Source organism: Trichomycterus rosablanca, chromosome 2 (assembly GCF_030014385.1).
Source record: "Trichomycterus rosablanca isolate fTriRos1 chromosome 2, fTriRos1.hap1, whole genome shotgun sequence".
Lineage (NCBI taxonomy): Eukaryota > Metazoa > Chordata > Actinopteri > Siluriformes > Trichomycteridae > Trichomycterus > Trichomycterus rosablanca.
In genome coordinates, this window is record NC_085989.1 from 9466093 (window position 1) to 9492769 (window position 26677).

The 26677-nt window shown below is 44.7% G+C and overlaps 1 protein-coding gene across 5 annotated transcripts in view; it reads right to left on the bottom strand.

Moving 5' to 3' along the window:
• Positions 1 to 26677, bottom strand: part of ash1l (ash1 (absent, small, or homeotic)-like (Drosophila)) — a 68114-nt gene that overhangs the window by 24490 nt on the left and 16947 nt on the right. For all 5 annotated transcript variants that reach the window (XM_063010972.1, XM_063010968.1, XM_063010971.1 and 2 more), the window contains 9 exons: positions 22169 to 22958; positions 15091 to 19381; positions 9223 to 9898; positions 8719 to 8892; positions 5949 to 6043; positions 4127 to 4200; positions 3965 to 4010; positions 3770 to 3878; positions 447 to 653 (listed from right to left, as the gene is read on the bottom strand). In XM_063010972.1, coding sequence (XP_062867042.1) covers positions 447 to 653; positions 3770 to 3878; positions 3965 to 4010; positions 4127 to 4200; positions 5949 to 6043; positions 8719 to 8892; positions 9223 to 9898; positions 15091 to 19381; positions 22169 to 22759 — 6263 coding nt within the window. In that variant the 5' untranslated portion in view covers positions 22760 to 22958. The remainder of the gene's footprint in view (positions 1 to 446; positions 654 to 3769; positions 3879 to 3964; positions 4011 to 4126; positions 4201 to 5948; positions 6044 to 8718; positions 8893 to 9222; positions 9899 to 15090; positions 19382 to 22168; positions 22959 to 26677) is intronic.

Genomic DNA, 26677 nt, shown 5'->3' on the forward strand with positions numbered 1-26677 from the left:
CTCTCTTATGACTGATGCAACTACGACCTCTGCTGGCTGACTGGTGGCGTCTGCACATAGACGAGGGATAATGTACTGATCAGGGTGTGTCTCTCCGTACACAGTGCTGATCCGCATATGCACTCGTCACGTGTAGCTGACAAAAAATGCATACGGCTGCTGCCCACGTGTCGGAGGGGGAGTGGGTTAGCTTCGTTCTCCTCGATCAGAGCTGGGGTCGGCATTAGTGGAGAGGAAGCATGACGCAAGCAGGCAATTGGACGCGCTAAAGTCGGGAGAAAAAGGGAGAAAATGCATAAACACTATAAAAAAAAAACTCAGTCCTGTCACTTTCAGTCCTGTTACTCATATACAACCATCTTCCACATGGCACCCATTTGGTGGAATGGCCCATCAAGGGCAAAGTGGAGGCACATTAGGATACACTTGCTATAAGCTCGTCTCACCTGAACTCCTGCTCGCTGACCACCTCTCCCAGGTACTCGATGATGAACTGACTGGAGCGCAGTGGCTGTTTAGTGCGGATGCCCCAGCCCTTCCCCTCTGTCCTGAAGCGCTCTAGACACTGAACCCACTCGTGCCTCTGGATTCGCTGGTTATCACAGTTCTCTCCACAAGGACAAGTGCTGGGAGCGCACTCAGCAAAAATCATCCTGAAACAGGGGACACAACAGAAAGGGGTGAACTCCTGTACTGTACTTCCAGAACCAAGCAACTGAAACCTCATTAACTCATTTGTATTTTTTAAAAATGCTGTTTCCTATTTTCAATTCATATAAAAGAATGGAAATCGAGGCTTCTGTTGCTTAACACTTCTTAAGTGAACACTGGTTATATGTAGATGTATGACAGAAATCAGTATTTATTTAGTACTCTATTACTCTAGTAGTTTGGTACTGAAATCCAGAATGTTCTACAACAGAGGTGTAACAGGGTGGAGCTACAAATCTCCCTCATACAAATTATAAGAAATCAAAATTGGTGACTTGGACCCAGCTTCAGTGCACATGCGGGGCGGCACGGTGGCTAAGTGGGTAGCACTGTTGCCTCATAGCAAAAAGGTCCTGGGTTCGATCCCCAGGTGGGGCGGTCCGGGTCCTTTCTGTCTGGAGTGAACTGATGAATCTTGTGTAATAATTTTTTTCCCCCCTTTTAGCGCATCCAACTGTTCAATTTGCATCGTGCTTCCTCTCTGTCTATGCCGGACCCCGCCCTGACCGAGGAGATCGAAGCTAACCCATATCCCCTCCGACACATGGGCAGCAGCCGGATGCATTTTTGCCACCCACACATTGACGAGTGTGGCGCCACCTAGCGTTGCATGCGGAGAGACACACCCTAAGGGCGCTCTTCCTCATCTCTGTGCAGGCGCCTCTAATCAGCCGACAGAGGTCGTAATCGCATTCTGACAGAGAGAGACCCACATCCGGTTCTGAGCAACTGAGCAACCGGCCAATCGTTGCTCATACTCATACTCAGCCTCGTACCGGTGAGGCAGAGCTGGATTCGATACGATTGTACTCAGAATCCAGCCCTGGTTGCAGCGTGTCTTTTTACCGCTGCGCCACCTGAGCGGCTGAATCTTGTGTAATGAGTAACTACCGTTCCTGTCATGAATGTAAGCAAAAGTGTAAAACATGACGTTACAATCCTAATAAAACAAACAGCGCACATGCACCACTTTCGTTTCCAGCTGTAAAAAGAGCTACGCCATTCTGACACAACCAGAAGAACGTTATGAACTAATACTAGGCAAATCAGGACTGATGAAACTACTACGCATTAAAGTAAACAGAAGCAGTTTTGTATCAGTATGGAGTTGAACTGCATGGTAAACTCTGCACATGTGGAACTGGGGGTAACACAGCACATAAATGATGTGGATGTTTTGCATCATGTTCAAGTATAAAAGTATTTATTTATTAGGATTTTAACATCATGTTTTACACACTTTGGTTACATTGATGACAGGACAGGTATCACTGGTTACATTCCAGCCTCTATGTGCTCCTGGAACCTGGAACTCCGGTGTACCTGCCACACCCACCTCTCCAGGAGCACATGTTAGAGCCAACGCCCCTAATGTGATTGGTCCCCGCTGCTAATTAGCCCCAGCTGCACCTCATTTCAGAGGATTTAAGAGAGGAGCTGGTGAACAGGTGAGCGGAGACTATTTTTTGATGTGACTCTGTGCTGTCGGTTTGGTTTGCTTAGATTTACCTTAGCAAATTATTTGGATACTGTCTGCCTGCCTTTGCCTTAACCTTTGTTTGTAAGCTCTGTGTGTAAGCTCTGTGTGTAAGCTCTGTGTGTAAGCTCTGTGTGTAAGCTCTGTGTGTAAGCTCTGTGTGTAAGCTCTGTGTGTAAGCTCTGTGTGTAAGCTCTGTGTGTAAGCTCTGTGTGTAAGCTCTGTGTGTAAGCTCTGTGTGTAAGCTCTGTGTGTTAGCTCTGTGTGTAAGCTCTGTGTGTAAGCTCTGTGTGTAAGCTCTGTGTGTTAGCTCTGTGTGTAAGCTCTGTGTGTAAGCTCTGTGTGTAAGCTCTGTGTGTAAGCTCTGTGTGTAAGCTCTGTGTGTAAGCTCTGTGTGTTAGCTCTGTGTGTAAGCTCTGTGTGTAAGCTCTGTGTGTAAGCTCTGTGTGTAAGCTCTGTGTGTTAGCTCTGTGTGTAAGCTCTGTGTGTAAGCTCTGTGTGTAAGCTCTGTGTGTAAGCTCTGTGTGTTAGCTCTGTGTGTTAGCTCTGTGTGTTAGCTCTGTGTGTTAGCTCTGTGTGTTAGCCTTGTATCTTAGTTCTGTCTGTTAGCTCCTGTTAGGCCCTGTTTGTTTGTCCTGTCTGGTTGTAACTGTTCATGTGTTGTTTAGTTTTGTTCCCGTTTGTCTTAGTCTAGGCTTTATGTTTAGCATTGCATTTAGATTAGCATTTGCTTGGGTTCATTGTTCATGTATGTTTAGATTAGTATTAGCATTTAGCTTAGCTTTAGCCTTGTTCATATGTGTTTAGTTTAGGTTAGCTTTAGCATAGGTCACATGTTTGTCTGTCTTGTTTAACCTGTCTAGTGTAATCTAATGTCAAACAGTCATGGACAATTTTGTATCCCCAATTCACCTCATCTGCATGTCTTTGGACTGTGGGAGGAAACCGGAGCTCCCAAAAGAAACCCACGCAGACACAGGGAGAACATGTAAACTCCACAAAGAAAGGACCCGGATACTCCAGCTGGGAACAGAACCCAGGACTTTGTGGCTGCGAGGTGACGGTGCTACCCACTGAGCCACCGTGCCGCCCCAGTATAGAGTTAAAGTGCACGTTAAACTGTGAGTAACAGCACTTACATGATGTGGATATTTTGCATCATGTTCCAGTATAAGAGTAAAACTTTATTATAATAACAACACTCGTGTTGTCATAAAGAGCTTTAAAGTACTGACTGGGTCTGTATTTTTCAGTTAGCATATTTAGTTAGCGCTTGTTTATAATCTACATTCTGAGTGCTGAACTGGTTCTGCTCACTGTGTTTCTGTTCAACATTAGAGCTGCCTTAGCTACATGACACTTGTTTTATCAATAAAGCATGATTTATTTATATGAAACTCTGATGTTGGTAAGAAAACATTGGCTAAATTTGCATCCCTAGCATCTACTTTAACAGGAGGTATGCCGAGTTGTTCAAAAACCTCATGGTTGTATCTAGGACGACTGGCTTTTTTTTCTTCCCCCAAATCAGTATTAAACCAGTAACACCTATAAAATGAAGTTTTCAATTAAGTATTTTACCTGTTCAGGCAATCGTCCATGCAGCCCTTTGAATCACGGTCCTCAGGAAGCCTGCAGTTACATGTAGTAGCTTCATAGCCTGAGAAAGGCTTCACATCAACGTATACGTCTAAGAGCAAGAATTTATCTTTGTTATTTGCAAATTCATCAGACTACATGGTGCTCAAGCTTAAAAGTACAATATATAAGCCTTACTGGATCTTATTTTCTTGTAGAGAGGCACATCAGGTCTCTTGTAGAGCTGAAATAAACAATAACATCTAGTTAAAGAGGTGAGAGTCTGACACATGACAGCATAACCCAAGTACAGAAACAAAAGGGCTGTGTCAATAACAAGAAGTTGTACTAGCAAACTACCTGGTCGTGTTTCCAAAGCCACAGGATGTCGTAAGGCAACTGGAAATCAATGCGCTTCTGCCTCAAGTACTTCCCTAGAGACAAGAGGAGGCAGACCGTGGTTAATAATAGACTAATAGATTAACTGTACAGCTGATTTAATGTTCCAGGCTGTGGTTTTACACAGAAAGCCAGTGTAACTCCCTACCTAACCAATTCTTCTGAGACAACCAACGTTATGACGTAATGAGCTTGGGAGAAAACGACGTGTCTGAAACTCCTCCCAAATCCTGATTGACTGCCTATATATTTACCAATCATTCTCTTGTCTCCTCTTTGATAAATCCTCCCATTTCTCGTCCTCCCACCTCCTATTGCTTCCACAGATTTTCACATGTATGTTTTTCTAAATAAATAAATAGATAAAAAGAAAGGGGGTGGTAGCCAAACTAAGAAGCCACACAAGACTCTCAGAGTTCCATCCTTTCCCTTACAGTCTCAAAATCACTCTTCACTGACTATTTGACTTTATATTGGCATATTATATTTTGGGAGGACTTCCCCCTTATAGACCACTGAAGTCGTGCGTCATTCTGTAGTCCTCGTTATGCCCATATTTGGAGACCCGGGTCTAAGTCAGATTTTCGATTGGAAAAATAAACGGGGTTTTCAAAAAATCGCCTAACGCATCCTGTGCTAAATAAACATGTTCAGAACCCTGTACGTTTTGTCCTGTGTACATTTTTCTCCTGTACATCACTGGATCCTCTGAATTACGAGGTTTTTAAAGGATCGTAACACTAATAATGCTACACGAAAGCTAATGCTACTGCGCATTAATTAGACGTCACTGAAGTACCCCGATCGAATTGACGGACAGAGCGGCCCGCGTTTGTTGAGTACAACCAAAGGTGTAACACCCGACCATCCTTGCTTTCTACTTTAATGTAGCTAGCTACTAAAAATATAAAGTAAAACTTGTGAATATCACCGCACTGTTACACAGTTACACCGGTGAATCACGCTGCTTCGTGCGGTTATTTAAGAGGCTTATAAAAGAAAAAAAAGAACAATTTAAGAGGCTTCCAGTCTAGTGACGTCAATTCAGTGCGCAGTAGCGTTAGCTTACATGTAGCAATATTCATATTTTGACTCTTTAACGACTTCGTAATTCAGAGGATCCAGTGATAATAGACAGAAGAATCTCCATAAAACAAAACGTAACAGCTCTGGAACATTTTTTTATGACTACAGGATGCGAGAGAGGCAATTTTCTAAATCTTTATTCATTTTTCCCATTCAAAATTTGTCTTAGACCCGGGTTACCAAATATGGGCATAACAACATGGACTACAATATGACGACACGACTTCAGTGGTCTATTACAAACCCAATTCAGGAGTTGGGACAGTAGGTGAATGAATGATTCCTTTGGGTTGTTGCAATTGAAAGTCACACCAGCAGATCATTCGACCACATATTTGATTTGGCTTGAGTTGAGTTTTATTACACTGGATGCCCTTCCTGACCCAACCGTCCTGTTTATCTGAGCTTGGGACCAGCATTTAAGGTGCACTGATATGCCCCCCCCTTCCCCTTGGGCTAAGTTCACATGCAACCCAGCCTGGGATTCAAACCCCCATACTAGTACACAAATGCAAATTGAACAAATAAAAACAAAACAGAAGTCTGTAATAGAATGCCCAAGCTCATGGCTTTACAGTATAACACTGTAATAAATGTGATTTGGGGGCTACTGCGTGATCAGGCTCATTCAGCCATGTGGATTGACTTTTTAATAAACGTATGGCTAGTGTCAACAAAGAGGCTTGAGTAGACATACCAACATGAATGGGAGCCGGTAGAAGGCCATACTCGTGTTCCCCAGGTATATACTCCAGTTTCTCCTTCTTTAATTGGAGCAGCTGACCACGAGGACTGAAGAAGAGATAAAAAAATTAAAGTCAGTGCAATAACAAACATGCATTAAAGTTAGTGGATGCCTTACAAAACATTTCATCACAAAAAAATTTCATGACAATACAGAGGTGGAAAGACAATTGAATCAGCTAGTGATTCAATCAGGTAAATGATTCATTGAGCTTGTCTAGTTGTAAGACATGAACAGCGTTAAACTGCATTACGAATGCAAATCCAATAATGTAAAAGCCAATAGAACTTTGGGGTTTTGTTGCTATTTTGTTTACGCATTTTCTCCTCTTTTTCTCCCAATTTAACATAGTTAATTCGTCTTCCACTGGTGGAGACTCCGGTCGGGTCATTTCTGCCTGCCTCACGCTCCCTTCGACACGTGCACAGTCCACATTCCCCTTCTTATTCGCCCATACCTTCAGTGAATTTGCGTGTGAGGTCAGAATTCGTGCTCAGAGAGCCACACCCTGATCTCTGCGCTCCGCCACTTCCTGTACAGGTGCCTTGGGCTACTAACCAGAGTCCTTAAACAGTATTGAAGACCCCGGCCCCTTTTTGGTCCAGACTTTTGCCACCCTGCAAACTTTTATACATATATATATATATATATATATATATATATATATATATACAGTGTATCACAAAAGTGAGTACACCCCTCACATTTCTGCAGATATTTAAGTATATCTTTTCATGGGACAACACTGACAAAATGACACTTTGACACAATGAAAAGTAGTCTGTGTGCAGCTTATATAACAGTGTAAATTTATTCTTCCCTCAAAATAACTCAATATACAGCCATTAATGTCTAAACCACAGGCAACAAAAGTGAGTACACCCCTAAGAGACTACACCCCTAAATGTCCAAATTGAGCACTGCTTGTCATTTTCCCTCCAAAATGTCATGTGATTTGTTAGTGTTACTAGGTCTCAGGTGTGCATAGGGAGCAGGTGTGTTCAATTTAGTAGTACAGCTCTCACACTCTCTCATACTGGTCACTGAAAGTTCCAACATGGCACCTCATGGCAAAGAACTCTCTGAGGATCTTAAAAGACGAATTGTTGCGCTACATGAAGATGGCCAAGGCTACAAGAAGATTGCCAACACCCTGAAACTGAGCTGCAGCACAGTGGCCAAGATCATCCAGCGTTTTAAAAGAGCAGGGTCCACTCAGAACAGACCTCGCGTCGGTCGTCCAAAGAAGCTGAGTGCACGTGCTCAGCGTCACATCCAACTGCTGTCTTTGAAAGATAGGCGCAGGAGTGCTGTCAGCATTGCTGCAGAGATTGAAAAGGTGGGGGGTCAGCCTGTCAGTGCTCAGACCATACGCCGCACACTACATCAAATTGGTCTGCATGGCTGTCACCCCAGAAGGAAGCCTCTTCTGAAGTCTCTACACAAGAAAGCCCGCAAACAATTTGCTGAAGACATGTCAACAAAGGACATGGATTACTGGAACCATGTCCTATGGTCTGATGAGACCAAGATTAATTTGTTTGGTTCAGATGGTCTCAAGCATGTGTGGTGGCAATCAGGTGAGGAGTACAAAGATAAGTGTGTCATGCCTACAGTCAAGCATGGTGGTGGGAATGCCATGGTCTGGGGCTGCATGAGTGCAGCAGGTGTTGGGGAGTTACATTTCATTGAGGGACACATGAACTCCAATATGTACTGTGAAATACTGAAGCAGAGCATGATCCCCTCCCTCTGGAAACTGGGTCGCAGGGCAGTGTTCCAGCATGATAATGACCCCAAACACACCTCTAAGATGACCACTGCTTTATTGAAGAGGCTGAGGGTGAAGGTGATGGACTGGCCAAGCATGTCTCCAGACCTAAACCCAATAGAACATCTTTGGGGCATCCTCAAGCGGAAGGTGGAGGAGCGCAAAGTCTCGAATATCCGCCAGCTCAGTGATGTCGTCATGGAGGAGTGGAAAAGCATTCCAGTGGCGACCTGTGAAGCTCTGGTAAACTCCATGCCCAGGAGAGTTAAGGCAGTTCTGGGGAATAATGGTGGCCACACAAAATATTGACACTTCAGGAACTTTCACTAAGGGGTGTACTCACTTTTGTTGCCGGTAGTTTAGACATTAATGGCTGTATATTGAGTTATTTTGAGGGAAGAATAAATTTACACTGTTATATAAGCTGCACACAGACTACTTTTCATTGTGTCAAAGTGTCATTTTGTCAGTGTTGTCCCATGAAAAGATATACTTAAATATCTGCAGAAATGTGAGGGGTGTACTCACTTTTGTGATACACTGTATATATATATATATTCTGTATGCATTTTCTCCCTTTTTAGCGTGTCTAATTGCTCGATTGCGTCATGCTTCCTCTCCACCAATGCCAATCCCTGCTCCGATTGAGGAGAACGAAGCTAACCCACGCCCCCTCCGACACGTGGGCAGCATGCCGTATGCATCTCATCACCTGCACTTTGACGAGTGCAGCTCAGCGTTGTGTACGGAGACACACACCCTGAGAGCACTCTTTTCTCATCTCTGTGCAGGCGCCATCAATCAGCCAGCAGAGGTCGTAACCACACCAGTTATGAGAGAGAGACCCCATCCGGCTTAGTCCCAAATACTCAAAAAAGCCTACTCAACACCCAGGCTACTAATTCACTTAATAACAACTTGTGCGCTCAGTACTCATAGCTCTTAACGTACTCATTTGTCTTGAATACGTCCGAATAAAGTCCAGCCTTCTGGAACTTTTTTTTAGGCGGCCTGGCAGGTTTCTTCTCCCGTTGGCTGGTCACTGATGCGGCTGGAGCTTGTTCCACTGGTGTTGGAGCGGTACGTTCAGGGGAGGACTGGCCGTCAGATTTTCCCTCTACGGCACTGAAAGGTAAAAGAAATTCAGTAACCGTGGGAGTATTTCTTTTTGATCTGAATGCAACATGATCCAGTGGACACTTGAGAAAAGCTTGAAGGCCTTCCCGGTCAATCAATTTGAGTTAAGATGTCAGATGTACAACAGCTGACAGACAGCTGACTTTATTTAACCATTTAATGGTCTCACCAAGAAAATAAGTAGTAGATACGGCCCAAACAAGATAATTTAAATACAGCTTATTTTTATCCAAGTATTTAGACTCAAGTAAGCTCAAAGGGTTCAAACTAAAAATAAAATGTGTGGGCTTGAATTAAGATCAAATTCAAAAAGCATACCTACGAAAACTTTGCATTTCCTCATGTGCCGGCCATCCCTTCCCTCCGGTTGGTTGTCCACCCGTCGTCGCTTCCTCTTCTCTAGCTTCTAGCCTACCTGCTTCCTCTTCCTCTCCCTCCTGAGCTGCCTCCTCGTCGTCCTCCCGGTCATCGTCCCTGTCCCAGCGCTTTCTTTTACGGCTTTTCCGTTTTTGGCTTTGTATGACGGACTCGATGGCGTCATTGACCGTGTCTTCCTGCCATTCCCCGCTATGCTTTTCTGGTTCAGGGGCAGGGTGTGGAGGTGACATCGGAGGCGACGCGGGAGGCGAGGGCAGTGGGTTCTTGCGAGGCCGCCCCGGCCCCCTTTTTTTCACCATGTTGTTGCCCGTGCGTGCCTGCCTCTGCAGCTTTTTAGCCCGGAGGATTTTGTTGACGTGATGTAGGTTGTTTTTGGGGGGAGGCTGGGCCGAGCGATGGGAAGAGCGCGAGGGGGAAGTGTCGAAGCAGTACGAAGGTTGCGATGAGCGCGTGGAAGGACTCGTCCTTCCCCCGGGCTGGTCCAGGCCACAGGGGGAGAGGCGGGAGAATGGGTGGGGGACGGATAGCGAAGCTTGGTGATGGTGTCGATGGTGAGGAGGTTCCGAACATTCGGGGCCACTGAAATGACTGTATCGAGTCTGTATACCGCAGTTTCCTTCAAGAAACAAAAGGACATGTCATATTGACAAAGAAAAACATATATTGATAAGAAATATAGTGTATAAACACAGTGGATTTATTTATTATTAGGATTTTAACGTTATGTTTTACACACTTTGGTTACATTCATGATAGGACAGGTAGTTACTGGTTACACAAGATTCATCAGTTCAAGTTTAATGTCAAACACAGTCAAAGGCGCCGCTCAGGTGGCGCAGCGGTAAAAGTATGCTAGCGCACCAGAGTTGGGTTTGTAGATACATCATATCGAAACTCAGCTGCCTTTCCGACTGGGATGGGCGGCAGTATGAACAACGTTTGGCTGTTGTTCAGGGTTAGGGGTAGAGTCGGAGCATAGGTCCTCATAACTGCACATGGCTGAGGAATAACATTGAGGGGGGTGTGACCCTCCGTGCGCAGTGTCTCTCGGTGTATGAACTCGGCTCGTGCAGGTGAAAAATGAAGGCTGTACTGATCGCGTGCCGGAGGGGGCACAAGTCAGTTGAGTGGCGTCCTCAGTCAGTGGCAAAAGGGTCGATTCAGTATAGAGGACGCAATCAGGGTAATTGGACATGACTAGAATAGGGATAAAAATTGGGGGGAAAAGTGGGAAAAAATAGATTAAAAAAAAAACAGTCAAAGGCAATTTTATATCTCCAATTCACCTCACTTTCATGTCTTTGGACTGTGGGAGGAAACTGGAGCTCACGGGGGAAACCCACACAGACACGGGGAGAACGTGCAAACTACACAGAAAGGAACAGGTCGCTCCACCTGGGCAACAATGCTACCCACTAAGCCACTGTGCCACCCAGAGTGGATTTGTAGTGGATTTGTGGCAGTTGTAGTATGTATGTACTAGTATGCAGAACCCCACCACTACCAGGTTGCCACTGTTGAACCCTTGAGCAAGGCCCTTAACACTGAATTGATTAGACTGTGTAGTGTAAGTCGCTTTGGACACAAATGAAAATTACATGATTTAAAAAGTATTCAGAGCCCTTGATCCCAGATCCCTTTTTGCACACTTTGTGTTGTGGGTTCGATTTTGAATTGATATTTTAACATTTTTACCCATCAACCCACACTTAATCACCCATAAAGTTAAAATGTATCAGAAATTAAGAACTGAATCCTTTTATTCATAAAAGCATTCAGACCTTTCATTCAATACTTTCAGGAGCAGGTCCGATGTTGGTATTTCTGTCCGGGGCTCATTCTGTGTTTCATTTCTTTCCTCTTTTTTCCAAAAACTTGGTAGTCACAGGCGCCATAAGCGCATATTAACAAAAAGTTTTCATTTCTGCTCTATCCCTTTTCTATCCATTTTCTCGGTTGCGGGCTGCTGATGTGCTGTGTCATTTGTTACTTAGTTTCCGTTATTTTGGCCTACCATGGTTAAGCATCTAGCAAATTGGGTTCATTTTCGATTCTAGCAGGTGCAGGGCAACACCTGGCACCCCTTTACAACTTTTAATCACTTTCCCTTCAATATTTAACAGCTTTCTATTACATTTACATTTTAATTTTTGGCATTTAGCAGACGCTTTTATCCAAAGTGACACTACTGTGACAGTATATATTGTCTACGCAACTGAAGGTTAAGGGCCTTGTTCAAGGACCCAACAGTAGCAACCTGGCAGTGGTGGGGCTTAAACCAGCGACCTTTAGATTACTAGTCCAGTACCTTAACCACTAGGCAACAACTGCGCTATTATTCCTATATCATTTCTCTGTCTTAATCAGCTTTTTGCTTTAATTAACAAAATATATATTCGCTTTGATTTTGCTTTAGAAAACCTGAAGCTAAAAAAAACACATTTTAACTGCATTACTGCATTAACAAATGCTTTTTACACATCAATTTTAATATTAAAAAATATTGATCTTATGTATTTCTTTTATTTTGTACACCACCTTCCTTAGCTACAGGAGATGCAGTCATTGACCACTGCTTGACCCAGCAACCTGACGTATAATCCTGGATTAATCCATCTGACTTCACACTACATTACACTGTCTGGCTAGGGACACTCTACATACTCTCACATGTAAAGACACACACACAAACACACACATTCCCTGTTCATCCATCTCAGTCAGCAAAAAAAGGCTGGCTTCTGGTAATCCTTTAGCTATGCATTATTACCTTTCTATGTGCTGTATATTTCTGCGATCACTCTAGGTTGGTGTTTACATTCTATGGCAGATGTTGATGGCTTTATGTTCGAAATCAATCAGTAGCACTACACTGTCTAACAGAAATAATGATGTGGGACTGAAATCAGCAAACCCTGCTTTAATAACACAACATAAAGAATGCCTTTATTTGTCATATAGACATATGTACAGTACATCGTACATACATACAACCATTGTATGGCACCCCTGGAGCTGAGAGGGTTAAGGGCCCAACAGTGGCTGCATAGCTGGGATTCAAACTGTCAACCTTTCAATTGATAGCCTAAAGTTCTACCCACTAGGCTACCACTGTCCCTTTAACCCCCTTAAACAAGGTTTATTGTCTCTGATAATTCTAATAAAATGTATTTTTGGGTCTGGTCTTCAAACTGGTTTATACTGGGGTTTTTTGGGGGGTTTTTTATTATTTTTTTTATATATTTTTTAATTTATTTTTTAATTTTATTTTATTATTTTTTTTATTATTATTATATATTTTCCCCCCTCTTTTTCCCCCCAATTTTTATCCCCCAGTCTAGTCGTGTCCAATTACCCTGATTGCGTCCTCTATACTGATTCGACCCTTCAACGCTGACTGAGGACGCCTCTCAACCGACATACGCCCCCTCCGGTACGCACAGTCAGTACAGACTGCATTTTTCACCCGCACGAGTCGAGTTCATACACCGACGGGCACTGTGTACGGAGGGCCACACCCCCATCGGCATTATTCCTCAGCCCTGTGCAGGCGCCATCGGTCAGGGCCGCAGTCGCACCAGTTATGAGGACCTATGGTCCGACTTTCTTACCCTCTAACCCTGAACAGCCAATCCTTGTTCATGCAGCCACCCAGCCCGGTCGGAAAGGCAGAGCCGTGATTCGATACGATGTATTCGAAACCCCAACTCTGGTGAGATAGCGTACCTTACCGCTGCGCCACCTGACAACAAACCTAACAACAAACCTATTTTGGAATATCTGAAGCTGATTTCTAGTCTCACATTATTAGTAATTGTACAAGGATGAGCCAAAACATTAGAACCACCCCTGAACTGTGCATTGCCATGCGTATTTGGTAACAATTGTGCAAGTGATGGTCAAGGATGTATTAAATGTTGGGCTAATGGGACTCACTCGTAGTGCATGTGTTGGTAGCCTAGTGGGTAGAGCTTTGGGCTATCAGTCGGAAGATTGTGGATTCAAATCCAGGCTCTGCTATGCAGCCACTGTTGGGCCCTTGAGCGAAGCCCTTAACCCTGTCTGTCCAAGGGTGCCAAACAATGGCTGACCCAGCTTCCAAACAAGATGGGATATGTGGAAAATGAATTTCATTGTACTCTATACATGTATACATGACAAATAAAAGGCATTCTTCACCTTTTTCTTCATGAATGCAGCAGATATGATCATAAATAACTAAGTGACTTTAATAAGGGCCATTATAAGAGATAACGGAAATTATCTCCGAAACAGATGTGGTGAGTACCCACCAATACCTTGGTCTGAGAAGGATCAAGCCACAATCTGCCAAGACTCGGTGATGCCAAAGGACCCGAAGGCTATGCCATCTGGTACAGACCAACAAAAGGCTACTCATATTGCAGATCATTTAAATACCTGTGATGAGGTGAATGTGTCCCAGTACTGTGTCAAACCCTTGTGTGTATGTGGCCAAAGCACCTTAAATGGGCAAACAGGCTGAAATCTGAGTGCCTTAAATATCAAACTGTGCTGTTATCAAACAGTTATTCTACCATACCCTGTATTTATCTACATCCTGGTTGCTAAGTAATGGTACTGTGCGTCCTTTGGCTTCGACAAGCAGTCATTAATAATGGATGGATTTAACAGTGCAATTCATTTGTCATTCAGCTTGAACTTTGATCAGGCTTTGAAAAAAAATGTGACACTAGTAAGGTACATTTTAACCAATATTACATTTTTTCATTACATTTTACTTTTCAACCTGTTGACTACTTTATAAGCTCCACTTACCATATAGAAGCACTTTGTAGTTCTACAATTACTGACTGTAGTCCATCTGTTTCTCTGCATGCTTTGTTAGCCCCCTTTCATGCTGTTCTTCAATGGTCAGGACCCCCACAGGACCACTACAGAGCAGGTATTATTTGGGTGGTGGGTCATTCTCAGCACTGCAGTGACACTGACATGGTGGTGGTGTGTTAGTGTGTGTTGTGCTGTTATGAGTGGATAAGACACAGCAATGCTGACAGAGTTTTTAAGCACCTCACTGTCCCTGCTGGACTGAGAATAGTCCACCATCCAAAAATATCCAGCCAACAGCACCCCATAGGCAGCGTCCTGTGACCACTGATGACGGTCTAGAAGATGACCAACTCAAACAGCAGCAATAGGTGAGCGATCGTCTCTGACTTTACATCTACGACGTGGACCAACTAGGTAGGAGTGTCTAGTGGACAGTGAGTGGACACGGTATTTAAAAACTCCAGCAGCACTGCTGTGTCTGATCCACTCATACCAGCACAACACACACTAACACACCACCACCATGTCAGTGTCACTGCAGTGCTGAGAATGATCCACCACCTAAATAATACCTGCTCTGTGGTGGTCCTGTGGGGGTCCTGAACGCAGGTTAAAAAGGTATGTAGAGAAACAGATGGACTACAGTCAGTAATTGTAGAACTGCTTCTATATGGTAAGTGGAGCTGATAAAATGGACAGTGAGTGTAGAAACAAGGAGGTGGTTTTAATGTTATGGCTGATCACTGTATAATATCCACTTGTCTCTAGAGCGCCTAGAGACTGAAATTCAGGATTAAGGGCCTTGTTCAAGGGCCCAACACTGGCAAGCTGGTAGATGTGGGGCTTGAACCAATAACGTTCTGATTACTGTACCTTAACTACACTAAGAAAACATTTTCATCCACTTCTAGACCTAAGCCTCTGACTTTAGAGTGCCTGGAGACTGAAATTCAGGTTTAATGGCCTTGCTCAAGGGCCCAACAGGGGCTAGTCACTTACCTGACTCTTTCTTCTCAGCAGATGTGGAGCGTTCTTTCCTCTGTGACCTGTCCAACCGTGTCAGGTTCGGGACCTCCGTGTTCCCACCCTTGCCCCTCCGGTTACCTCTAAGAGAAGTCCGACTGAGGGCAGAAGCAAACAGGTTGGTGTGTCTGGGGCCTGAATCGTCTTCCTCGTTAGCTGAAGTATGCTCGTCTTCCTCGCTGTCCGAGCACTGCATCGAATTTTGCGTGTGTCCATCGGAGAATACCCCCTGGCTAGGAGTCTGATTATGGGAGAGCTTGGAATAATCATAATCATAGCTGCCCATCCTAAACCAGGAGTCCACGTTGTGATGCCCTCGATTCCCTTGGCTCAGGGATAGCCTTGAAGGCACTAGGCATGCCGTAGAGCTATCCTTCTGCTTGTAGCGTTCCGCTGAGGATGACGAAGAGGAAGAAGGGGAGTTACCGGAAGGGGCTGCCACCTTTTTCTTGGCGCTAGGGTCAGTGGAGCCATCCTGACCAAAACCGTAACGCTGGAGTGATTCGATGCTTCCTCCTCTTCTTGCTCGATCCATTCTTCCGGCTCCCATGCTCTCGCTACCACTTCTTCCTCCGCCGCCATCTCCAGCTCCTCCACCGTCATCGCCCTCTTCTTCTGCGCAACGGTCACGGTGCTTGTGCCTGTGCTTGTGTTTGTGGTGCCACCCGAACGACAGTTCAGAGGAAGGGTAGAGTAGTGTTGAACGACCACCGGAAAGATACTCTTGTCGTAGCAGCTTGTGTTTTTTCTTGTGGAACTTAGAAGGGTTAAGAAGAAGGTGCGATGGGTGATGATGATGAACGTATGAAGGGGGAGGAGGTGGGGGGAAGGAAGGGGAATGGTGGCTGTGGTGGGATGGGACCGAATGTGGAGTCTGGTGGTGTGGGTGGGCGAAGAGTGCACTGGCCGGGGGATAGCCTCGATAATATCCGAGTCCGAGAGGAGCAGAAGAGTATGGGACGCTATATGAGGGATAAAACCCTCCACTGGAAAGGGGGAACCCTAGTCCATGAACAAAAGGCACGTCTGACATCGACTCTCGCAGCTTCGGGGGCCTTCCACGTTTTTTCTTGAGATCAGGCTTACGTACATAGTGCAAAGAATCGCAAGGATAGGCTGGGTGAGGTGAATAGTACCCGCTAAAGTTGATCCTGAAGATAGTGGGCAAAAGATCTCTATGTAGGTAATGATGAGGTGGGGGGTTGGTGCCACTTCCAATACTACTGCCTGCTCTGTTCCCAGCTATACTACTTCCGTGACTTGTACCAGCTGCTCCTGATCCGAAACCTAAACTGCTGCCCAAGCGAAGGGCAGGAGTGCGGTGTGAAATTCTTATTTCACCTAGCTGCACGCATATCTCATCGAGCTCAGCCAGGAAGTCAGGATCCTGCCTTCGAGACCGTAGCTGCAAGTACTTTTTCTTGCGTTTGCGCTTTTGCCTTTTCAGCTTATCGTAACCTGGGCAGCCATGGCTTCTGCGTTTGCACTTATGCTTGTGCTTCTCTTTGTGGCCTATCGAAGAAGAAGGAGCCACTGGGCATGGCCGGCGTGGGTCAGGTGATGACATTGCTCCGAGCGGAGATGTCGTCGGAGAGGGGCAATCGAGAAGCACAGAGGATGAATGTCTTCTACTTCCTCTAGAGTTATGCCCTACCCCAACGCCCACAGATGACCCCATTATACCAGGCATTAGTAATCCCCCGGTCATGCTCTGTGGGGCCCCTAAACCGGCTAACCCACTGACACTTCCAGCTTTCTCACCACGATCAGAAGTGCTGTTGTTATCGGTTCCAATGCCACTGTCGCTTGGGACAGTCTCCTCACTGTGAGACTCGCTGACCGGGGAAGGCGTGGCCTCTTTCAGCTCACTAAGAGGAGCAGGAGAGGTAGGCAGTAATGGCCTCGGAGGTGAGATCTTAGGGCAGTGATAATGTTGTCTGTAGTAATGGTGGTGGCCTCTACAGGAAGATTTTTTCTGAGAGGAGGGTGCAGACGTGGAAGCCCCGAGAGTACGAGTGGAAGGTGCCGAAAATGTCGGTGGGGTAAAAGGAAACGAGTGGTGGCCCTGATGGGAATGGGTGTAGTGCGAATGAGACATGAAGCTCCCTGAACCCGGCTCCACAAAACTAGCATCGCTGATAGGGCTTTGACCCCCACTGGACTGTGAAAGCGACGGAGAGGGGAAGATGTCAGATGGGGGAACCTGGTGTTGCTGGTTTTGTGACACCTGAGACTGGTGTGAGTGATGTGGAGAAGAGGTGTTTGGGGTCAAAAAGGGTTCAGGTGGCGGTGTAGGGGCACCTGGCGAAGGGTTGGCTGGTGTTTTTGGTTTGCGACCTCTTCTTTTACCCATGTATATTGTCCCTTTTTTGCTCACATTAATCTGAGGTCCATGCTTGCCACTAAAATTTGCAGCAATTGAGGAGAGAGACTGTGTTGCCGCACCCCCGGTCGCTGACATGCTCGCACTTTTAGTCGTATCTTGCTCGGTTCCTGAACCTGACCCGGAGAGGATCTGGTTAAGGAACCGCTTTCGCTTTACCGTCTTCATTTTGTTGATCTTGCCTATGAGCGTCTTCATTATAAGCTGCCCATTGCCCACGTTGTTGAAGCCCTTGTCGCCTGCCACATCGTCTGCCGACTCCGGAGCTAGCGTCGGAGGCTGGGTCTCCTGTGGCAGCGTCGGAGGCAGACGTTTCGGTCTGCCTCGCTTTCGTGGCATGGGTTTAGGGGGATTTAGATCTACTTCTGGGTGCAAGACAGGAGGATCCTGCTCCTCTTTGGACTTGGGTAAGGAGTATACTTTTGAAGGGGACACTTTGAGAGATGGGCGACCACGTACAGGTTCATCCAGGGTTGGCATTTTGGATTTAGGCCGACCCCTTTTCTTGGGTGGTGGTGAACAGAGTTCGGAGTTAGCAGGGAGCACACAATCGACATTGGAGGGCCTCCCTACAGGCCGGCGAACAGGTGATGAGGAAATAGGATTTGCAGGTTGCGGTGTGGTAGCTTCAGGTTGACTAGAAGTATCATCTTCCACTGCCCGGTGCATGCGACTAACCGCCTTAGTCCAACGAGGTCTTCGACCCCGGCGTTTTTTCAAAGGTTTAGAGTCTTGCTCAGCTGGTGATGGAGGGGACGCAGGGTCATCGTCATCACAAAGTGGTGCTAGGGTGCTACTTGTACCAGAAGTGTCAAAAGGAGAAGCAATGTGTTTGGCAGACTCTGGAGGACTATGTTCTCTGGTAGTGTGATCTATCTGAGTGGGACTTCGCTTGTCTGGACTTGAGCTCTTTTCTCTCTCTCTAGGTGAAGCTACATTACCTATCTCTTTAGTGTCCTGCTTCGCTGACAATGTGGGGGAAGAACTTTTGCTTAAGCATTTAAGATGATCAACGTCTTTATTTTTTTCTCTCTCTACACTATCATCTGTTTCTATGGGGCTTGGTCTGATCTGTAAACCAAGGGGGGCAGGTGTCCCATGAAGGCTGTTTATACTCCCTATTCTTTCTAAGGCGGAGGAAGAGAAAAAAGAAGATGTGGATGAATGAGGGGAGCAGTGCTCAAGGTGAGAGTGTGACTTCATTCCTATGCTATTATCACAGTCTTTGCTGTCATTGCTGCTAGTTAAGCAACTGCTGCCATAGGAAGCTGCAGGAATAATAATCGACTCCTTTACGGGTCCATCAACGTCCTCTTGTCTAGGGATGCCCGAGAGCTTCTCCAGGATGCTGTCTTTGTTTCGTGAGCCATACGGACGACCTGGGGGTCGTGACACCGGTGGAGGAGGAGCGAGGTGAGCCAGGCGGGAGTATGTGTTTCGGTTGGCCATGGCCCGCTCGGGCCGCTGCAAATTAGAGATCAGAGGAGGGGAGCTGCATTGTGCTGAAGCAGGGTTCACTTTGCGGGCTTTGGGCTTAGGGCACTTAGCAGGCGGGCAGATGGCTATAAGCTGTGCGAGTTTCTCCGTGACTGTAGGACTCCCCCAGTTCTGAACTCCTCTCTCCTGCTCCTTCTGGCTGTCAGTGTAAATGTACTGAGGTGGTTTTGTGAGTCCATCGATTTTGGGGTCGTGTGGCGTTGACGCTCTAGGAACAGGAGATGGTGCGGGGGATGAAGGGTTGGGTTGGGGTACGAGACTCTTCTTTCCAGAGGAATGCGATTTGATGTCTGATACGGAGCTGTGGAAGTTAAGGGGTTTCTCTGAAGATGCGAAGGATTTCACAACTGTCTTTCCTTCTGACTTGCAAGCCAGCTTTGGAGTACCCTAGAGTAAAAAACAGCAAGTTATTGAATGAGAAGCAATACAAAATACAAGACACAAAGTAAATGTTATCGTGAACTTTTTAAAGTTTAAAATTTTAACTTTTAGGCGCCTAGGTGGCATAGTGGGATAATCTGCTAGCACAGTGGTCCCCAACCTTTTTTGCACCACGGACCAGTTTCATATAATAATAATAATAATAATACATTTTATTTATATAGCGCTTTTCAAGATACTCAGACGCTTTACATAAGACAAATAATCAAAACAAATACGTACATACACCATACAAATCATAGTACAAAATCAAAATAGTACATCAACATCAAGAATAATTAAGATAAGATATAAGATATAATTTCACGGACCGGCGGAGGAGGATTTAAAATAGAATAACTATAGAGTGGAAAATCAGCGTGAATCCTAAGCTTATTCAGTGCAACGAGACGCTGCTCCCACCTAGTGGTGATTAGAAACAATAACACCCAAAGAGTATTGGAAATTTAATTGCTCTTGTAGCGATCTCTAATTATTTTTTTTTTTTCTGCCCAGCCCGGTAATAAATGACCCACGGCTCTGTATCGTGGGTTGAGCCCGGTGGTTGAGGACCACTGTGCTAGCACACCAGTGCCGAGATTCGAAGCTCCAGAGTTCGAATCTCGGCTCTGCTACCAGTCAACTGGGCGCCCTCTAGCAGGCACAATTGGCTAATGTCTGGAGCAGACCAGACAAAATTGGCCTCTAGTCTGCTGTGTGGGAAAGACAGGACTAAAAAGGGTGGGGTCTTTAACGCTGTGTAAGGACCTCGGTTGCCCAGGGCACCTGTACAAAAAGTGGAGGAGAGCAGAGTTCGGGGCATGGCCTTCCGTACGCGAAGCCGACCTCACATGCAAATCCACCAAAGTATGAGTGAATAAGAAGGGATTGGTGGACTTCATCAATCAACTTGTTTAGCATTTGTTAGACAACTATAGAGAATTCATACAGAAATAAAACAACTTTAGGGTAATTTAGGCCAAAGAAAATATCTGGGTTGCAAAAAAATTGTAGGAAAAAAATTGCCTGTATCCAAGCTATTGCTTATTGTTCATTTATTTTTACAAAATAAAAGTAACCAAACTTAGTGCAGCATTGTGGTAGTAAAACTAGAACACTCAAAATGAGTGAGATAATTACAGTTTCACTTTGAACTACATTCAAAGAACATAATTCTGTTTAATGCCGTGATGCACTACAATGAACAGAAATCTCCACTCAAAAGTGGTGTAGCAGCTTAACTTGAATATAAAAAAACAAGCAAATAAGTTACTTAACAGCATTACAGTAAAACCTGAATACCAAAATAAAATGGAAAGGCTCTATTTTGTTATGAAGGAAAACCAGTTCTTAAAGTGCTTGTATTGTGACAATGGTTTGATGGACGTTTCTACGCGAAGTGGGTGTGTTTTGACCCTTTAGGGCTTCCATAGTGCATGGAATAGATTAATAAAGTGTTCTGCTCCCGACAATTTGTTAATATACCGTGTATTTATTTCTTTATTAAGCAAGTGCATCACTATGATGCTCGGTTACATAACTAAGCCAATCAGAGTGCTTGATACGGAGATGTCGTTCAGTCTTGTAACATGGTAACGCTGTATGTTATGGTCCTGAAGTTTTCATACTCGGATTAAAAGTTATTGTTTTGTAAACCGGAGTGATCCTCGACTCACACACCATATAGACAGTAAAATTCTACAGTAATGAACGCAGCTCTGCTCCCACCGCCTCGTGAAACGCTCGCATTGCAGACGTTACACGTCGCTGCTGGACTTGTTTCACTTTCCAATTCAAACTATTTCCACACAGCGGACATGCTGACGTAAAACAAAAGATCGGGATTAGGATCGGGTTTAGTAAAGCCGATACCGATCAGTTAAAAAATGCCTTGATCGGCCCCAATTCCGATCTTTGAGATCGGATCGGGACATCCCTAGCTATGTCTGAGGGTGGGACAGCCAAAGGGATTACTCGATTACTGCTGCAATTGCGGCCTCTGCAGGCTGGTCAGGGGAATAATGGAGATCAGTGCATGACTATCCATATGCTGTACCATCCCCTTTGTGAAGCTGCTCTGGGCAGGTGAAAAAAAGCAGTTGGATACTACGAATGTGTTGAAGGGGGTGTGTTTCAAGTTCATATCTGGTGGTCAGTTTGCAATGTTTAAATCAGGGCGACTATTTTACATTATTCTTCCACTGTAGGAGCAAAAATAGAAGCAACAAAAACGCTTCTTTTCACCTGCCAGGGGCGGGTCTCACAGATAGCAGTGTAGCATGCGGAGAGGTCGCAATTGCTAAAGCAACGAGGAGCCCTGATTCGACCTTTGTCCCTCCCCTTACAGACACACAGTCAATCGTGTGTCTGTGTAGGCACCCGGCCAGTCGATAGCACCGCTGGGATTTGTTTGTTTGTTTATTAGGATTTTAACGTCATGTTTTACACTTTGGTTACATTCATGACAGGAACGGTAGTTACACAAGGTTAATCAGTTTACAAGGTTTAGACAATTTAGCATCTCCAATTCACCTCACTTGCATGTCTTTGGACTGTGGGAGGAAACCGGAGCACTAAACCCACGTAGACAAGGGGAGAACATGCAAACTGGGGATCGAACCCAGGACCTTCCTGCTGTGAGGCGACAGTGCTACCCACTTAGCCACCGTGCCGCCCTAGCTGGGATTTGAACTCAAGGACTAGGGATTCCAGCAGTGGTGTGCCCGAGCGCCCACCTGTGTAAAGCCTGCTTACCTTTTTACTTTGTGCAGTTCCGTTTACAGAAGTCGCGGCAATTGTGGAAATGACTGGAGACTGAGAAGCTGTGGGTGCGGTATTCGCTGGAACACAGGAGGGTTGAAGAGTTCCGTGGTTAATGGATGGTCCTTTCTCTTCTTCCTTAATGTGTGGCGTACTAGCAGTGCTGCTACTTCCATCGGTCGCTCCCCCCCGGGCTTTACCCCGTCCCCCGCCTCGGCTCCCGTGTCTAACGGTTGCTCGAAAGGCCGGCCGGCACACGTAGTTCTCGAGGATTTTAGGAGGCTTCTTCATCCGCTTTGCCTGGAGGCCTATCTTTAGCTTGACGTTGCCTTCTGAGTAGTTGGTCTCTTTGACAGAGAATTGTGGAGATTGTTGATGTTGCTGCTGCTGATTATTATTATTACTGGGTCCACCTGAGTTGCAACGGTCACCCGACACGCCCTCTTTCTCTTTTTCCAGCTTCTTGTTCTCATCCTCGTCCTCCTTCCTTCCACCTGTTCCGTCCTTCTCGTGCTCGACCGGTAGGGCATTGGCGGGGAGTGGGGGTGGTGTGGTGGGCCCTCCTCCCTGTGTCCTCTGATCCATTGGGGATGTGCGAAAACGGGGCCGGGCTGAGTAAATATGATGCGTTAGAAAGCAGTGAAGTTGTTAAGACTGGGGGTGCAGGCGTCCGGTAGGCGTAGACAGGGTGGGGAGGAGGGTGGCAAGTCGGAAAGAAAGAAATCTTTGTTGGATTGCGGCTGTGTCGTCCTTTCCTGGCTGCCCGGCCCTCGTCACCTTCAACCTGATTGGATAAAGACAAAACAGATAATTAGTCATGCTCATCGCTATTATTATTAAATACACTGAGAGTCATTCAGAAAAACAACATCCTGTTGTGAATGTGGAGCCTCAGATACCCAGAGATTTAGATGTGCATTAGGAATTGATGACTTTTACACTATTATTATTTCCTTTTAGAAAAATTATATATGGCCGCTCAGGTGGCGCAGCGGTAAAAACACACACTAGAACACCAGAGCTGGGATCTCGAATACATCGTATCGAATCTCAGCTCTGCCTGCCGGCTAGGCTGAGCGGCCACATGAACAACGATTGGCCTGTTGTTCAGATATGGGCGGGACTAAGCCGGATGGGGTCTCTCTCTCATGACTGGTGCAATTACGACCTCTGCTGGCTGATTGGTGGCGCCTGCACAGAGATGAGAAAAGAGTGCTCTCGGGGTGTGTCTCTCCGTACACAACGCTGAGCTGCACTGCACTCGTCAAAGTGTAGGTGATGAGATGCATACGGCATGCTGCCCACGTGTCGGAGGGGGTGTGGGTTAGCTTCGTTCTCCTCAATCAGAGCGGGGATCGGCATTGGTGAATCGGGCAATTGGACGCGCTAAAAAGGGAGAAAAAGGGGAGAAAATGCATAAAGAAAATATTTTTAAAAAAAAAGAAAAATGATAAATGATTAGATACGCAGACAGATGAACAAAGTCTAGTCTAGGCTAGACGCCGTCTCGAGTGGCAGCCTCTCCAGTAGCTCCATCAGTGTTGTACTACTACTATAGTGTTTATTCTTTAGTTTGTGTCACTTTTTTTCCAGACAAGAGGGTGGCAAAAAACATGTTAAATAATTTCCCTTGGGATAAATAAAGTATCTATCTATCCATCCATCCATCTATAAATAGACAGACAGCCAGCAAGCTGATTCTGAACCCAAGTGCAGGGGCTGAACAAAATGTCAAACAAAGTGTGACTATAAAAAAGAACAAACCATAAAAAGCAATATTTATATTGCCTAAGGCAGGATTCAAGGTTGTACAGAGTCTAGAGTGAGCGCCCTACAGCATGTACAAACCAGCAACTTGTTTAAAAAAAAGACCACAGATTTGATAGACAGCTCATGCAGAGGCAAGAGAACAGGGTTATTCCAGATATAGAGAGCTCTCTTAAAATTCTCTAGTAATTTTAATAGGGTAGTACGCAACACTGGCCGTCTACCTTACCGCCTGGCTCATGCAAGATCAATGACTCAGGGGGGAACTGACCTCCTGGCTTGGGTAAATAGCCCAGGAGTCATATGTAGCACATTAGCGGTGATGAGTGCTCAAGCTCTTGGGATTTGAAGTCCGCTTGGGGCTACAGTGAGAGAAAGTGGACGTGCGAGGATTCTTCTTAAAAATTGTTCTCATCAATATTTATTTGATTAATGTATAGCACATTTAGTCAAATATGTGAACTTTTGCTCCTTTTCCAATGGCTGGTACCCTGTGGCACTGTACATTTTTAAATCCATGATCCCACATCCCAGCATCCCATAGTGGTTGTTTCCATTGCCAGCTGACCCATACTGTACATGAGTACCTGTGCTACATTTAGTTACCCTTCTTTACCAGGGACCAAGTGTACGCGAGGGGCGAGAAACAGTGTAGACCGATGGCTGGCCAAACAGAATCAGCATCAGCACTAGACTGAGACTCAGTAATTAGCACTACACTGATATATATATATCAGTGTAGTGCTAATTACTGAGTCTCAGTCTAGTTATGAGAGAGTCCCTATCCGGCTTAATCCCACCCCTATCTGAACAACAGGCCAATCGTTGTTCATGTGGCTGCTCAGATTCAATGCGATGTATTCGAGATCCCAGCTCTGGTGTTCTACCGTGTGTTTTACCGCTGCGCCACCTGAGCGGCTTAAAATAGTATCTTGAATGACAAAAATGAAATACCTCAACAAAAAATTCAAATAAATAAATGAATTATTAACATGTTCATTTTTTAAATCACTATACAGTTAGGTGTATTTAATGTAGATGGGTCAAAATCACTCTATACACAGGGATTTATGCCATTCAAGAGTTGACACACGTTTCATTCGAATATCAGTGGTTAGCTTGACAATGTTAGTTCAATGACCTTTATTATTATTACAAGCCAATGTAATTCAAAAGAAAGAGAAAAGAGGAAAAAATAATAATGTATTTTTGAAAAAATGAAAGGAGAAGGTAGTTAAGAGGGATCACAACCTAGGTCTTCCATTGGAAACTTGGATAGGATTTGAAAAAAAGTAATGAAGCTGCTCAGGTGGGGCAGCATTAAAAACTAGGGCTGTCAATATTGCCAGTGGTTTACAGAGGTCGCTAGTCATCTCAGACTGGAGAAGATTAGATACACTGTCCGGGGGTCTACCGAGAAATTCTATAATATCTGGCAGCCCTTTCTGGCACATATTGGGGAGATGGGGGCTAACGGCACGACGGTATCATTGACATATGTAACTTTAATGTGATGGCATTTTCTGTTTTAATTTATTGTATACTGGCTGTATTTTAAGTTTGAATACTCATGTTTGGTCTGGGGGGAAGGGGACTTTTTTTTTTTTCTTTTTTTTTTTTTTTTTTAAATTGTATTAAAAAACAAAAACAAACTTTGATAAAAAAAAACAAAAACTAGGGCTGTCAAAGTTAACGCGATAATAACACATTAACGCAATCTCAATTTAACGTGATTTAAAAAAATAGTGCCGTTAACGCAAATTCTATACAGGAAAATTTACCTATACAGGCAGTGAGTGCCATGTAGAATTACATCACGAAGACCCGCATTGTTATGTTTTGTACTTAACCACGAAATACAAATGACACTAGTTATGTGGAGAACGTGTTGTCTTTATTGCTCAATCCACAACTTGGAGCATCACACTTAAACATAACACGCCGTTACCCGCTGGTCACCTGATACACATATCAGCTCAGTGACGTACAACACACAGTGGTAACGTGATACGCAGATCACGTAAATGATATATATCACACGCACGATAATAATAAGCTTTTTTCTCTCTTAATTTTCCCTAACAAGTGAAAAACCAAAATATAGCAACCTTAACATTATGAGGAAGAATTTCAAAGATATTCCTTTGCAATACTTGATCATTTCAAGAATATGATACAGACTGACCAACACTATTAAGCCAAATCAGCATTGAAAATTTACTTCACTTTTAATATCCTTCTACAATGCTGGTGCTTCTTAAAACTGAATATTTTCTTTTAAACAGAAGTGTTATTTAAATGCTATTAAATTGTTTTCCAACAAAATCCACCCAATTTGGCGGATAACCGCCCAATCTGGCAACACTGGAACGCGTTATTATTATCGCGTTAACTTCGACAGTCCTAATAAAAACGTATTCTGATATCCAGTTAGCAGCGTAGGGTTTATATAGCAGCAGGTAGAATAAGGTGAGAATAAGGTGCAAAAACAATGTAATATTGTGCAAAGATGCAAGTAATATAGTCACTAGTATGAGTTGTCAGAACCCAGGGAACAACACTGTGTTGATTGTGAATGAGTTTTTGTGTATGTTAGTGTATGTACACCGATCAGCCATAACATTAAAACCACCTCCTTTTTTAAAAATTGAAATTTATAAATGTGATTAATCGCGATTAACTATATGAAATTCTGAGATTAATCGCGATTACAAATTTTAATTGTTTGACAGCCCT